Consider the following 12,828-nt stretch of genomic DNA (forward strand, 5'->3'; position numbering starts at 1 on the left):
CTAAAAACCATTGAGTTGTAGACTTCAAATGGGTGAATTCTATGGTATGTGAATGATCTCTCAATAGAACTATTACCCACAAAACAAAACACAAACAAACATGCCTGGTCCATTCCATTCCCTCTGTCCCATTGCTGGTTCTGCAGAATGACCTAGTCCCCTGAACCTTCTTTCCTTGGCCTCCCTGGAGTGCTTGGGATTTGGAAGGAAGGGGCTGCGGAGAGGAGCTGCACCCACCTTCTGCCTGGTAGTACACCTCGCCAGCAAAGTGGGCAATGCCAAATCGGGCATCGTGGATGTTCTTGGGCTGCAGGAAGGCCTTGTTGTTGGCATGGACATTCTTCAGTTTTTGCAGCAAGGTGGTGTCCGTCCCCTGGAAGAATGGACACCCTATGGGCTGAGGTCCCAGAGTCCAGCCACTGGGAGGTCAGCTGGCACAGCCCCAGGTCTCAGGGGCTCTCTCAAGGGGGCCAAACAACTGGGTTCAGAATGACTGAGGGCCATTCTACAGACAGCAAACGGATGCCCAGGTGGCGGCAGCTTGTTGCGGTGAGTGAGGACAGAGGCGGGGGTGGAGACTGGGTCTCTCTCCCACCGCCAGCTCTCCTGCTCCGCCCTTCCCTACAGCTGCCCAGGGACCAGAGCTTCTCCCTTCTGTGGATCAGAGCTCTCACTGACTACATTTGAGAATCCATCTCCCCAAGGACAGGCAGAGTCCCCCAAAGTGAGAATGAAAGTGTTTCCTTGTCTTGAACCCTCTGCAGCCCTTGACCCACAAGGCTGAACAAGCCCCCTCTTGGGGTGTGTCCTTGAATCTAAATAATGCATGCTGGGGAGTGGGAGTGAGGGTAGAGTCAGGTGCCTTCCTGCGGGAGGCAGGCCTTGAAGGAGAGGAAGGCTGGAAGGCTGGGGCTTGTCTGCTAACTCCCGGCAGAGGTTCCAGCAGCCCCGGAGTTTCCCACGTGTGGGGTCTCCACCCGAGGGGCGGCGGGCCCAGGGGCGCACCTGTGGGAAGTGGCTCTCTTCGTCCAGGAGGGAGATGATGCTCAAGGGCTTGAGGGCCAGCAGGTCCAGCGTGGGCAGGTTGTTGTGGTAGTGGATGTAGTCCCAGGCGATGCACTCGGTGCGGTACTCCTCCTGCTCCATGGTGAACACGTGCTGCACGAAGAGCTGTTGCAGGTGCTCGTTGGCCAGGTTGATGCAGAGCTGCTCGAAGCTGTGGGGACAGGGCCGCCCCGGGCGGGGCAGGGTTGGCTCGATTGCTACTGCAGCCGGCCACTGGCACACAGCTGCACACCCCCAAACACATGCATACGCCGACACACAGCCTCCCTCTTCTTCTACCTCCACCTCCATCACCTCCTCCGCCCCACGGCAGACTCAGAGACATGAGGAGGCTCTGTGTATCATCAAGCCCCTGCCTTTGGCTCCTTACGGTCCCCTGCAGTCCTCTGCCAGGCCTGCCTATCCTGACACGGAGACAATCCCTGGGGGACCAAATGTCCTGTAGCCACCCCAGCATCCATGGGCAAGTGGCCTTGGTATTAAGATGAGCTTCTGGCTGGGCTCCTTTGCATCAACCAGACATACCCCCTACCCCCACCCCAATCCTCCCAACGTGTTCTTCCTCCTGGGTTCCACACCTTGGAAAATGGGTCCGCCACTTATCTCCCCTAGCTCAGGTCAGAAACCAGCCCGTCATGCCTGACACCCCTCTCTCCCTCCTCCCCAATTCCAATCAGTTGCCAAAGTCTGGTCCACGCTTTCTCCAACACAGACCTGTTTAATTCTTTTCACCGCCACTGCTGCTACCTTAATCCAGGCCACCCTTCTCCCTCACCTGGAGCGCGGTAACAGCCTGCTCACGGCTCTGCCTGCCTCCAGCCTCACCCCCGCAATCACCCTCCACAGACACTAGGGGGAGCAGATCTGATCCCGCTCTCCCCCTGCTTCGAATCCTCGCGGACCTGGGCGCCCATTGTGTTCAGGATCCAGACAGACAGTGACACGGTAGAAAGCCTGCCCGTCTCTGCCAGGGAGTGGCTGAGGGGCACCCTGGACTTCTCACAGTGCTGGGAAGGCACCTTGCCCCTCCTTACCTCTGAGTCTTCTTCACACGCGTGAGCCCCCTCCCCTGCCTCCTCTGACCTGCTTGTTCTGCTCAGCCTCTGGGTCTCACTTAGGCATTTCTTTTTCAGGATGGGTTGCCCATTTATGCAAAGCCGCGTGGTACCCGGGACTGGTTGTTCAAGGTCTGTTAACCCAAGAGAGTTAACACACCGCCTGCAGAGTGTGGACTAAGAATGCTGCCTGCCATATCAGCAAACAAAGGGTGTCACGGCCATGAGCCCTGAGGGAACTCAGGATGGAGACAAGGAATGGCCACCATCTAGCAGTCAGCAGACTGCAGCCACCCCCAACGGTGCAGATCGAGGAGACTCAGGATGAGAAAGCACAGGATACTGGCCTCGGATAGCAGAGGTGCCTATCAAAGGAATGATTTCAATGAGCCCTGAGTCTTGCATCTTCCCATACATAGAAAAGAGCTAAATGCCTTAACTTGGGATGTCTGATTTTCTTTAATTAACAATAATCTTTTGATGTTCCAACTACCTGCCCTTTGTTGCAAAATTCTTATATGCCTGGGGACGCCCCTCGCCTCCTCGGAGCAGTTTTCTCAGAGTTGTTCGAGATGCTGTCTCCTGGGCTTCAAGTCCTAAGAACGTCCACTGACTAAAACATGACTCTCAACTTTGAGGTCGTGCACTTTTTTTCAGTCGACAAGAGCGCTCGGTGAACCCTGGTCGGGCGAGTGACACGGCCTTGCTCCTTCACGTGGCCCCCAGACTGCAGCCCTGTCGCAAACCCGGCTCGCGGCTCCTTCATGGAGGGTCCTTGCATAAATGGCCAGATCCCCTACAACCAACTACTCGTGCACCTCCACAGGGTCCAAAAGTGTGCTTGGTCTGCTCAACGGCCCCTCTCAGGGCCAGAAACCAATGATCAGAATCACTTTTTAGTTTACTTAGAGCTTGCATCGCGTTGGGCTGAGTTCTGCTAGCCCTACCCCATCCCACCTGCCTGCAGAGAGCTGGTCCTGGGAGGCTGTCATCCCCGTGTGCTTGAGTTTGGAATGGCTTGTATCTTAACAATCGTGGCCAAGTTGTTAGGGAAACCACTGACCGAAACCGCCCGCCCTGGCCAGGCCCGGTAGTAACCACTTGCATGAGTTATCTTAAACAGGAGGTCCTGGTAAGGAATGTGGAACTAACAAGCTACCACCAAGTGGAAGAATTCGGGAAAGGTCAAAAGAGAGAGGAGACACCAGTCCATATGTCCTACCAACCTCCCAGAATCCTTCTCGCTGGAATCCATCTTGGCTGAGCGATGTGTGCGCCACCAGGAAGGAGCCTGAGTCAGAATGATTGGCCAGAGACAACCCAGAAACTAACCCCATCACCATAAAACCTGAGACTGCGAGCCACATGGCAGAGCAGTTCTCCTGGGTTCCCTTAGCCTCCTGCTCTCCACTCGGGCACCTCTTCCCAATAAAGTCTCTTGCTTTGTCAGCACATGTGTCTCCTCGGACAATTCATTTCCGAGTGTTAGACAAGGGCCCACTCTCGGGCCCTGGAAGCGGTCCCCCTTCCTGCAACAAAGGGACCTTCTAAGACTTCAGTTGGAGATAGGGCCTCAGGCAGGGGCATGCCAGGGTCAGGACAGCCCCTTGGCTCCTCTGACAGTTCCCAGAGGCCTCCACTTGGAACCGAAACCAAGCAGGACCCTGCGGGACCCTCCTAGGTACAAAAGCCCCTCTGCATCCCCTGTTTCTTGTTTGTAGAGAAAGGCTTTAGTCTCCTAGGCCATCCCTGAGTTCCAAAGAGCAGACTCAAGCAGTTACTAATTAGGGAAGTGAGGAAATGCAGTCAAGAAACAATAATGCAGTGATAAAACAGAGTCCTAGTTCTTCCTCAAGGGGTATACATAACAATCTGATGCATCTCTTTGAGTTCTTCTACAGAAACTAAGACCCCTGCCCAGGTGGAGGATGGTGACTACACGCTGACCACAAGCACGTAGACCCCAGACTGGTTGGAACCAGAAGGTTGATGATTAAGCTACGTGAAACATCACCCCATTACCTCACCACCAACCAATCAGAAGAAAGTCCACAAGCTGATCACGTACCCTGTGACCCTCACCCCGAAAGTTGCCTTTAAAAAACTTTCCCTGAAAGTCATCAAGGAGTTTGTGTTTTGAGCATGAGCTGCCCGTTCTCCTTGCCTGACCCTGCAATAAACGCTGTGTTTTCCTTCACTATAGCCCAGTGTCAGTAGATTGGCTTTGCTGCGCATTGGGTGAGCAGACCTGAATTCAGTTCGGTAACAGAACCAACTCTAGGCTCCATCCAGCCCATCCCTTTAAGTGAACCAGGCTCACCTGGGTAAGCTAGGTCACGCATGTAGGATGCCTCCTGCTTGCTTGTCCCCAGTCCTCATTTCCTTGTCCTCCGGCCCCCGGATAACACCCCAGAGCAACACCTGTCCTCATCTGGCCCCACTGCCTGGCTCCCCTCACCACACCTCTCTACCCCCACCCCCAGCCTTCATCACAGTCTCAGCTGGGAATTACTTTTCTGAACTGCCTCCTGCCTCCAGATCTTTAGCCTCCAGACTGGGACACTGGATCAAAAGTGTCCTGCCTCACCTTACCCCTGCCAAACTGAAGAGTCGGTGATGGGCCACAAACCCCATTACCTAGTATGATATCCCACCTAGATGCAGTTGCATCAGTGTTACTGATTTCCATTTTCACCCTAACCACATGTGATGATTCACTCTAGCTCATGAGGAGAGCGGATGGCTCAAGAGGGGTGATGAATGCTGAGGTGCTTTTAGCCTGACTCTCAGGGATGCTTTTAGTTATGTGGCCTTTTCCAGACATGTTGTGGATGCCAGGGGATGTGCACGGACCACCTCACTGAGGAAAGCCATAGTCTTGCTGAGGGACTCACCCTGGTGTCTGTGAGCAGAGGTGAGAGGTCCAGCTCCTAGCCCAGAGGGGGAGGAATGGCTACCCTCCAGCTGGCTCAGAGAAGAGCTAAGCTTATCTTCCATTTTCCAAAAGCAGGTGCACTGATCTCCATACCTATTTTTCTGGAAATTTTCAAAACCAAATATGTCCAGGAGGCCGATGGTCCTTCGCACGTTTTTGGGGTCCTGGGCAGGTGGGGTGAAAATTGCGGCATTGATTTTCTTGAGAATCCACAGGAAGAGGTGCCCATAGATGCCCTGCGGAGACATGGGGTAGAGCCCACAGGCTTTGATGTACAAGAGGAAGGCTGCCCCTTTCCAGTTCACCTGGAAAGGCTGCAGGCACACTGGATCTCATGGACCTACTCAGGGAGATCATCCCTACTTTAAGGTAAGAAACCACCCTGGAGAGACTAGGCAGCCCACGGTCACCAGGCAGGTGACCGGCAGAGTTGGGACTTGCCCAGCTATCTCTGCCCTTTCCTGCTGTCCACCCACAAGACAAGGAGCCACGCTCAACAGATTGACACGCGGGCGTCTTTTCCCGCAGCTCTGTACCTTGACGAAGGCATCCCTCCGGTCTGCAGCCTGGGCGATGTTCAGGGGCCTGGTGACAAACTCCCCATGGATGATGATGGAGTGCTTGATCAGACAGTCTCGGAGTGCCTGGTCCTTCACCTGGAAGGCAGGTGGGGGCTGGCATCACAGCTGACTGAGCAGGGCCTGGCGCCAACACCTTGTCTCATGACCAAATACCCTATGCCCAAGGCCTGAGGGTCAGAGATGCCTGTGATCAGGGCCAGAGTCAGGATGCTGGGCAGGGCCCGGGCCAGGGTCAGTCTGAGCACTGGGGTATCAGTGCTGGGGAAGGATGCACAAGCTGGGTGGGCCCCGAGCACGCTGGTTGCTTGGTTGACCAGTCCTGTGCTGGTCTCCTGGTGCTGGGCCCACCATTGGGTGGACCCTGGGAAACAACGGGAAGGAAGGGCTCTGAGGCCCGGCCATTGACATCTGGATACGCCCCAGCTGACGTCGCTCCTGCCTGGAGGCTGAAGACCCAAGGGAGCAAGAGGAGTCTGGATGGAGTCCCTCCCACCACACGGGGAAGACTGAACCAGCAAAAACCGAAGGTTTCTAAGAACCCTGAACCACATGAAGAGCATTAGCAGCAAAACATGCCCACCTAATGTGATTGCTTTTTTCCCCTCCCCTTCTGATTCTATTAATTTCCCACTGGACCTGTCAACGGGGTGTCATTTGGAGGACATTACAATGCCCCATCGCTCCAAGTCAACGCTCTATTTGGTCTCCTTAATAACGTGTAGGGTGAATGGTCTGAGCACATTCCACGGGCCCAGAATAGCACAACTCACGGAGAAGCCCCGGGGACCAGGACACGGCGCAGGGACCTTTTGATGTAAGGACATCAGATTGTGTGAGTGGGGAGAGCCTGGGGTCTGGGTGGGGTGGAAAGTTGAGTAAAGGCCACAGAAGAGCAGGAGGGTCAGGGAAAAGGGAAGAAACAAACGTTCGAGCAAAACTGATCATTTCCAGGACTTCGTTAATGGTTAGCTCCATGACCCCATCCTGATTCCCAACCCCAGGGCCTGCAACGCTCCACCAGGGAGCTCAGGGGGTGAGCGGAGAGCCTGGGAGAGGGGTAGGAGCAAGGAACTAGAGCCTGGGAAGGGCTGTCAGCCCAGACCCCCGGGGCTCCTCACGAAAATGGAAGCTGGCGGACATAACAGCCCAGTCACCTCCAGTAACTTTATCACGGTGGGAAAGGCGGGCGTCTCCATCACGTCAGAGGAGTCCAGGTTCTCGAAGACCGCAGCTGCAGAGAGAAGCAATGACCCTGAGAGGCAAATTGGCCTGAAGTGATGGGACAGAGGCCTCAGGAAGGCAGCCCCAGATCCACACTTAGAGACAACCGTCCCCAGGAGGGAAGCACTGCCTCTCCCAGACCCCCTCTGAGAGCCGAGGCCTCCCTGGGGACCTATCAACACCTTAGCTGTAACTACTGTTAACAGGGTATGTCCCCCTCTGCTGAGATCGGGACCCTGACTCAAAGGGGAGTTTGAAGTTATTGGAGGGAGAAGGTGCTGGTGGGGCAGATGGGGTCTCCTGAGGGAGAAAATCAGCCATCAGTCCCCTTCCATCCACTCTGCTGTCCATAGAAACCTAGGCGTGTTCGTTCGTTTGGTCAAACAAGCACGGAGCTGAGTGGAGGAGTGGCTGGAGGCCGGGCCCAGCTCTGTTGCACGTCTCCTGACCCACCTCCTGGTTCAAGTCCCTCCCCTTTGAGGCCCTCCACCTTAGGGCTGCTGAGCTGGGGGGAGGGAGGAATGCTGTTTCTGTATTTTTTTTTTTGCTTTTTTAAACTTAAAAAAATTGTAAAATAAAGTATACAGACTTTTTAAAATGCATAAAATCCAAGGGCATGTTATAACGGATAATTATTAAGTCAACAGTGTGTAACGACCACTGAAGCCAAAACCCAGAGTCTCACTAACACCCGCAGCCTCCTACATCCTTTCCTGCTCAGACCAGTTCCTCCACAAGAGGCAGTATTCTCCTGACCTCCATGGAAACCAGTTCCCTATTTTCTCTTTATCTTTTTCCTACCTACATATGAATCCCTAAACAGCATTTAATTTTACCTGTTTACCTGTGTGTCATCTAACCACCTGCATTCCTTTGTAGCATTTAATTTTACCTGTTTTTAAATTTTGTGTAAGTGTGATCTATAATTGTCTGTATTCTTTCACTTGGCTTCATTTCTTCAGTATCACATTTGATTCTCTTCCATGTCCTGAAGCCCCCTGCTTGTCAGCACCCACGTCTGGTTCATTACATGGTCACCTAGCTACAACTTGCCTGGAGCAGATTTCCTCATATCCTGTGAGACAGTGGTTCAAGTTCATGTTTTCTATATGAATCGCTCTCGAACAGTTTATTGAAAAGTCCATCTTTTCCGCACTGCTCTATGAATTGGTGTCTTTCATTAGATCTAAAGCCAGCCATATCTCTTCAACTGTTGTGTATGCCATATCCTTCTCTTTTCCTTTAGAGCTCGAATTAAATGTATACTACATCTTCTCACTGTATCTTCTAGGTCTCCTACTCTCTCTTTTATATTTTCCATCTTTTTATCTCTCCATGCTGTACACACAGTTTCTTCTGACATTTCCTCCTTTTTCACATTATAAAACTGGCCGTTAGGGACTTCCCTGGTGGTGCAGTGGTTAAGAATCTGCCTGCCAATGCAGGGGACACAGGTTCGAGCCCTGGCCCGGGAAGATCCCACATGCTGTGTAGCAACTAAGCCCGTGCACCACAACTACTGAGCCCACGTGCCACAACTACTGAAGCCTGCGCGCCTAGAGCCTGTGCTCTGCAACAAGAGAAGCCACCGCAGTGAGAAGCCCGCGCACCACAACAAAGACCCAATGCAGCCAAAAATAAATAAATAAACAAATAATTTAAAAAATATATATTAAAAAAAAAACTGGCTGTTAAACTCATCCACTGAGTTCATTTTGTTTTGTTTTGTTTTTTTTACTTTAGAATTTCTATGTGGTTCCTTTTAAAATCTGTAATGTCACTCTTTTTATAGTTTCCAGTTCCCTGTCTAAATTTTCAGGCTTGGTTTTTTCTTTTCTTGAACAAAGCAAGCATAGCTGCTTTGTGGTCTGTGCTCAGTAATTCCAGTCTCTGAAATCTGTGTGGCTCTGTTTCTATGGTCTATTATGTCTGCTGATTCTTGCTCATGGTATCTAATTTCCTTGTTCTTGTTTATTTTTGGAGGCATGCTGGATGTTGTGTTTGAAACTGTTTAAAGGAATAATTTGTGACCTAGGCGGATGCTATTTTCTTCCACAGAGGGTTGTCAGCAACTCTGTCAGTCAGGCGCTTGGAGGCACTAACAAGCCAGGACACCTTAATCCCCAGACCAACTGGATGCTTACAAACTGGTTTGTAAGCTCACGCACGGCTTTGCTTACTCTGCATCACCCTTTGGGTTCCCAGCCAAAAGTGGGGGGATGATTGATCAGAGTCTTCACCTTTGGAGGGCCCTAAGCTTTGGCATCTCCCCCCTAACCCCACAAGGCCTCCAAAATCATAGCTAAAATTTTCAATGTACTTTTCCAAGATGCTGTGACTTTGGTGGGTCCTTTGGGTGAGGACCCGCAGGGATTTTTTTCCTCCTCTGTCCCAGTCCCCCCATTCTTCCTCCCCAGGGGGTGTACTCTGGGTGGAAACAGCATTACCCATGAACTCCACATTCCCCAGGTGGAGAATGGCGGCCAGCAGCTTGCTGAGGTCCCAGTTCTCGGAGTCGGAGAACATGAGGATCTTCATGGCTGAGCGGACGTGGGCATAGTTCTTGGCGTCACTGAGCCCCTCACAGGAGGTACAGTTCCCCTGCAAGATCGGGCCCATCAGGTTTCTGGGGCCACCCCACACCCTACCTCCTCCACTGTAGGGCCAGCAAGGCAGGGATGCATCAGGGATTCGGCCAAAGGGCCCTGGTAAGTGATACTGCACTGGCTCCGGGTGGATCCCAAGGTGCCACCTGGAGGCCCAAGCTCAAAAAATACACAGAAGGGCTTCCCTGGTGGCGCAGTGGTTAAGAATCCACCTGCCAATGCAGGGGGACACGGGTTTGCGCCCTGGTCGGGGAAGATCCCACGTGCCGCAGGGCAGCTAAGCCCGTGAGCCACAACTACTGAGCCTGCGTGCCACAACTACTGAAGCCCGCACGCCTAGAGCCCGTGCTCTGCAACAAGAGAAGCCACCACAATGAGAAGCCCACGCACCGCAATGAAGAGTAGCCCCCGCTTGCCGCAACTAGAGAAAGCCCACGTGCAGCGACGGAGACCCAACGCAGCCAAAAATAAATAAATAAATAAATACACAAATATTTTAAAAAAAGAAAAAGAAAATACACAGAGGCGGAACAGTGGTGACACAGACGCAGCGTGCTATGGTAGCCTGACAGCTGTGTGGCCACGGCTAAGTCATTCAGCTTCTCTGAGCCTCTATTTGTCAGCCATCCATGGTAACACCTGCCTCACCCTCTCGGGGGGAACATCACGGGTTCATTCCTTTAACAAACACTTTCCAAGGCTCACTGTGTGCCAGCCCCTGGGCTATGTGCTGGGAATTCAGAAATGGAGACACCAGGCCCTGCCCTGGGTGCTGTTGCATCCAGGAGGGGAGGCACAAAGCGAATGGCGGGGTCATAGGCTGTTACAGGCGCTGAGACCAAAGGGGGCTGGGCCGGCCTCCTGGGAGCTGGGGAAAGGCTTCCTGGAGGAGGCATCTGAGCAGTCCCACAGGCTGAGCTTCACAGCAGCACAGGGGAGAAACGGCCAGAACTGGGCAGTGAGCTGGGAGGCACGGGTGGAAGCCGCAAGGAGCCTGGCGTCGCTGCTGAGGGGGAGAGGTTGGTGGATGGTGGGATGTGGAGGGACTTGGAAACCTTGCCAAGGAGCCCCTGAAGAGCTGTAATGAGAGACGTGGTCTGTCAGACTTGCTCTGTGGGAGGTCTCGGGCTGGATGATAGATTGGGGTCAAGTCTGGAGAGAGGGGGGGACCCAGGAGGAAACTAGCACCATGGTCTAGGCAAGAGATGACGGAGGCCTCCAGGCAGAGACCCAGGAGAGTGGGCTTAGGCAGGACACAGGGTCAAGACGTGGGTTTCACTCATTGCCTCAGCAGCAAGGTGAGCCTGATGGCTGCTTGGGCTACACTGTTCGTGCATGGGGACGCAGCGAGCAAGGCCCCTGCTCTCCTGGAGCTCAAGTTCTAGCGGCACCTCCGAGGATGGTGAGTGGAATGAAACGAGGGTTTCAGAGCCTTCTGTCCATAGGGACCGAAGGAAGATGAGGCTTGTGGGGCGGGACCATGGGCTCAGTAAGAAACAGGGAAGCACACGGACAAGGGCAAGCCTCTGATGGCCGCCAAACACAGAAAGGGTGGCGTGGAGAATGGAAAAGGGGCGTCCTCAGTCCCTGCCCAGGGGCCCGACCACAGTTTGGGCTTTTATGAGGCTGTAAACCAAGGGTTGAGCTGGAGCCGGCCCTTCTTCCTTCTTCCTCATTGTTATTGAGAAGCGGGGAGGGGAGAGGAGGGGCAGGGAGAGGAGGGAAGGGGTAGGAAGGGGAGGGGGAGGGGAAGGGAGAGGCGGGGAGGGAAAGGAAGGTTGAACAGAAACCTGCACCGGGTCTCCTCCTCTTCCCGGAGCCCCAGGCCACAGGGGGCTGAGGCGTGGGGAGGAAGCAGGACGGGAAGGGGCGGGGAGAGGCGGGGCGGGGCGGGGGCAGGGCGAGAAGGGGCGGGGCGAGGAGGGAAGGGGCGGGGCGGGCAGGGCGGGGGCAGGGCGAGAAGGGGAGGGGCGAGGAGGGAAGGGGAGGGGCGAGGAGGGAAGGGGCGGGAGAGGCGGGGCAGGGCAGGGGCAGGGCAGGGCAGGCGCAGGGCGAGAAGGGGAGGGAAGGGGCAGCGCGGGCCTCACCATGGTCAGGTAGTGGTACTCAGAGGGCGTGCCCAGGCACAGCAGCTGCTTCTCCTCCGCGCTCATCCCCATGAGCATGCAGTAGAAGATGTGGTAGTTCCGCTCCTCGGGGGCCTAGTGGGGAAGGAGTTCCAGGGAGCTTGTAAGCATCTCCCCCGAGGCTGCGGGGCCTCAGGACTGTCTCCTAACCCCAGCCCTGTCCCAGCTTCCTTCTTTCTCAGCAGGTAGGGCTCCGGCATTGACCTGAGGGATGGCCACGCCTGGTCGCTCCTCCAAGGCCAGCTCATTCTGACTGTTCTGCGCGGAAAGACCACCTTGCCCTTGGAACTCGTCACTCCCCGGGGCTTCCCTGCATCCTGACTGCTCCTCGCAGCCCGGAGTCACAGGTGAGGCAGTGTGTCCAGATTCAGACCCGGGCCCTCTGACTCAGAACCCTGGACTCTTTACAGTCTACGGTGAAGCCTTCCTATTCACCGTGTGACCCCCAGGACCTGACATCCACAGGTTTACCTAGCTGGGCCTCTGCATTTTTAAACTTTATTTCACATCCCCATTGTGAAATTCAGACAATGCCAAGTATAGAGTGTTAAAGGGTGAGTTTCTTTCCGCCCCACCTTGCCACTCCTCAAATGACCTCCTCTTCCTCCTCAGAACAGTTTGATGGCCTGTGTTCCTTTCTAGACATCACTAATGTAGTTACTTAGAGTATATCTATGAAAAGTTTATTTTTATTTTTTAGGCAAGAACATACGTATTGTTCTTCAGCTTCCTCTTTTTTTCATCTAAATGGGTCTCTTAGCCGTCTGTCTACACTGACTCAGACACACCTCCCCATCCTTTTAACTTGCCCAGCATTCCACAGTATAGATATGCCAAAACTTTTTCATCTTATCATGGACAGGACTTGTCTCTGACCTGCTTTAGAAGTCTCCTGTCCATCCTGGGGTACCTCTCTGAGGAATAAATTCTCTGAATTCACCAACCTCCATGCGAAGAATTATAAGCTTCTGGAAAGGGCAAACTTTGGAGTCGGAGAGACTACCTTCTACTAGTTCTGTGACCCTGGATAAGTTACTTAACTTACCCGGACTCAGTTTCTTCATCTATACAATGGGGAGAAAGAGACCCGTCTCTCATGGTTGTTGTGAAGGTCTAATGAGATAATGCAGGGGAAACACCTGGCGCCAGGTGGGGGTCACTAAAGGTGAGCTTCCTTCTTCAGCTTGCCCAGGTGTCTGTCTGTCCTAACACACAGCGCCAGTCCCTTTGGCGGCACGT

At 53.8% G+C, this 12,828-nt stretch overlaps 1 protein-coding gene across 1 annotated transcript in view; it reads right to left on the reverse strand.

The window, feature by feature from the left end:
• MYO7B (myosin VIIB) overlaps positions 1-12,828 on the reverse strand; it is a 103,761-nt gene that overhangs the window by 47,192 nt on the left and 43,741 nt on the right. Inside the window, exons 8-14 of the mRNA XM_082465955.1 lie at positions 11,551-11,664; positions 9,305-9,458; positions 6,791-6,867; positions 5,592-5,711; positions 5,149-5,291; positions 1,006-1,216; positions 238-373 (exon numbers count right to left, since the gene is read on the reverse strand). Coding sequence (XP_082322081.1) covers positions 238-373; positions 1,006-1,216; positions 5,149-5,291; positions 5,592-5,711; positions 6,791-6,867; positions 9,305-9,458; positions 11,551-11,664 — 955 coding nt within the window. The remainder of the gene's footprint in view (positions 1-237; positions 374-1,005; positions 1,217-5,148; positions 5,292-5,591; positions 5,712-6,790; positions 6,868-9,304; positions 9,459-11,550; positions 11,665-12,828) is intronic.

The sequence above is a fragment of the Balaenoptera physalus genome, assembly GCF_965194825.1.
Source record: "Balaenoptera physalus genome assembly, chromosome: 6".
NCBI classification, from domain to species: Eukaryota; Metazoa; Chordata; class Mammalia; order Artiodactyla; family Balaenopteridae; genus Balaenoptera; species Balaenoptera physalus.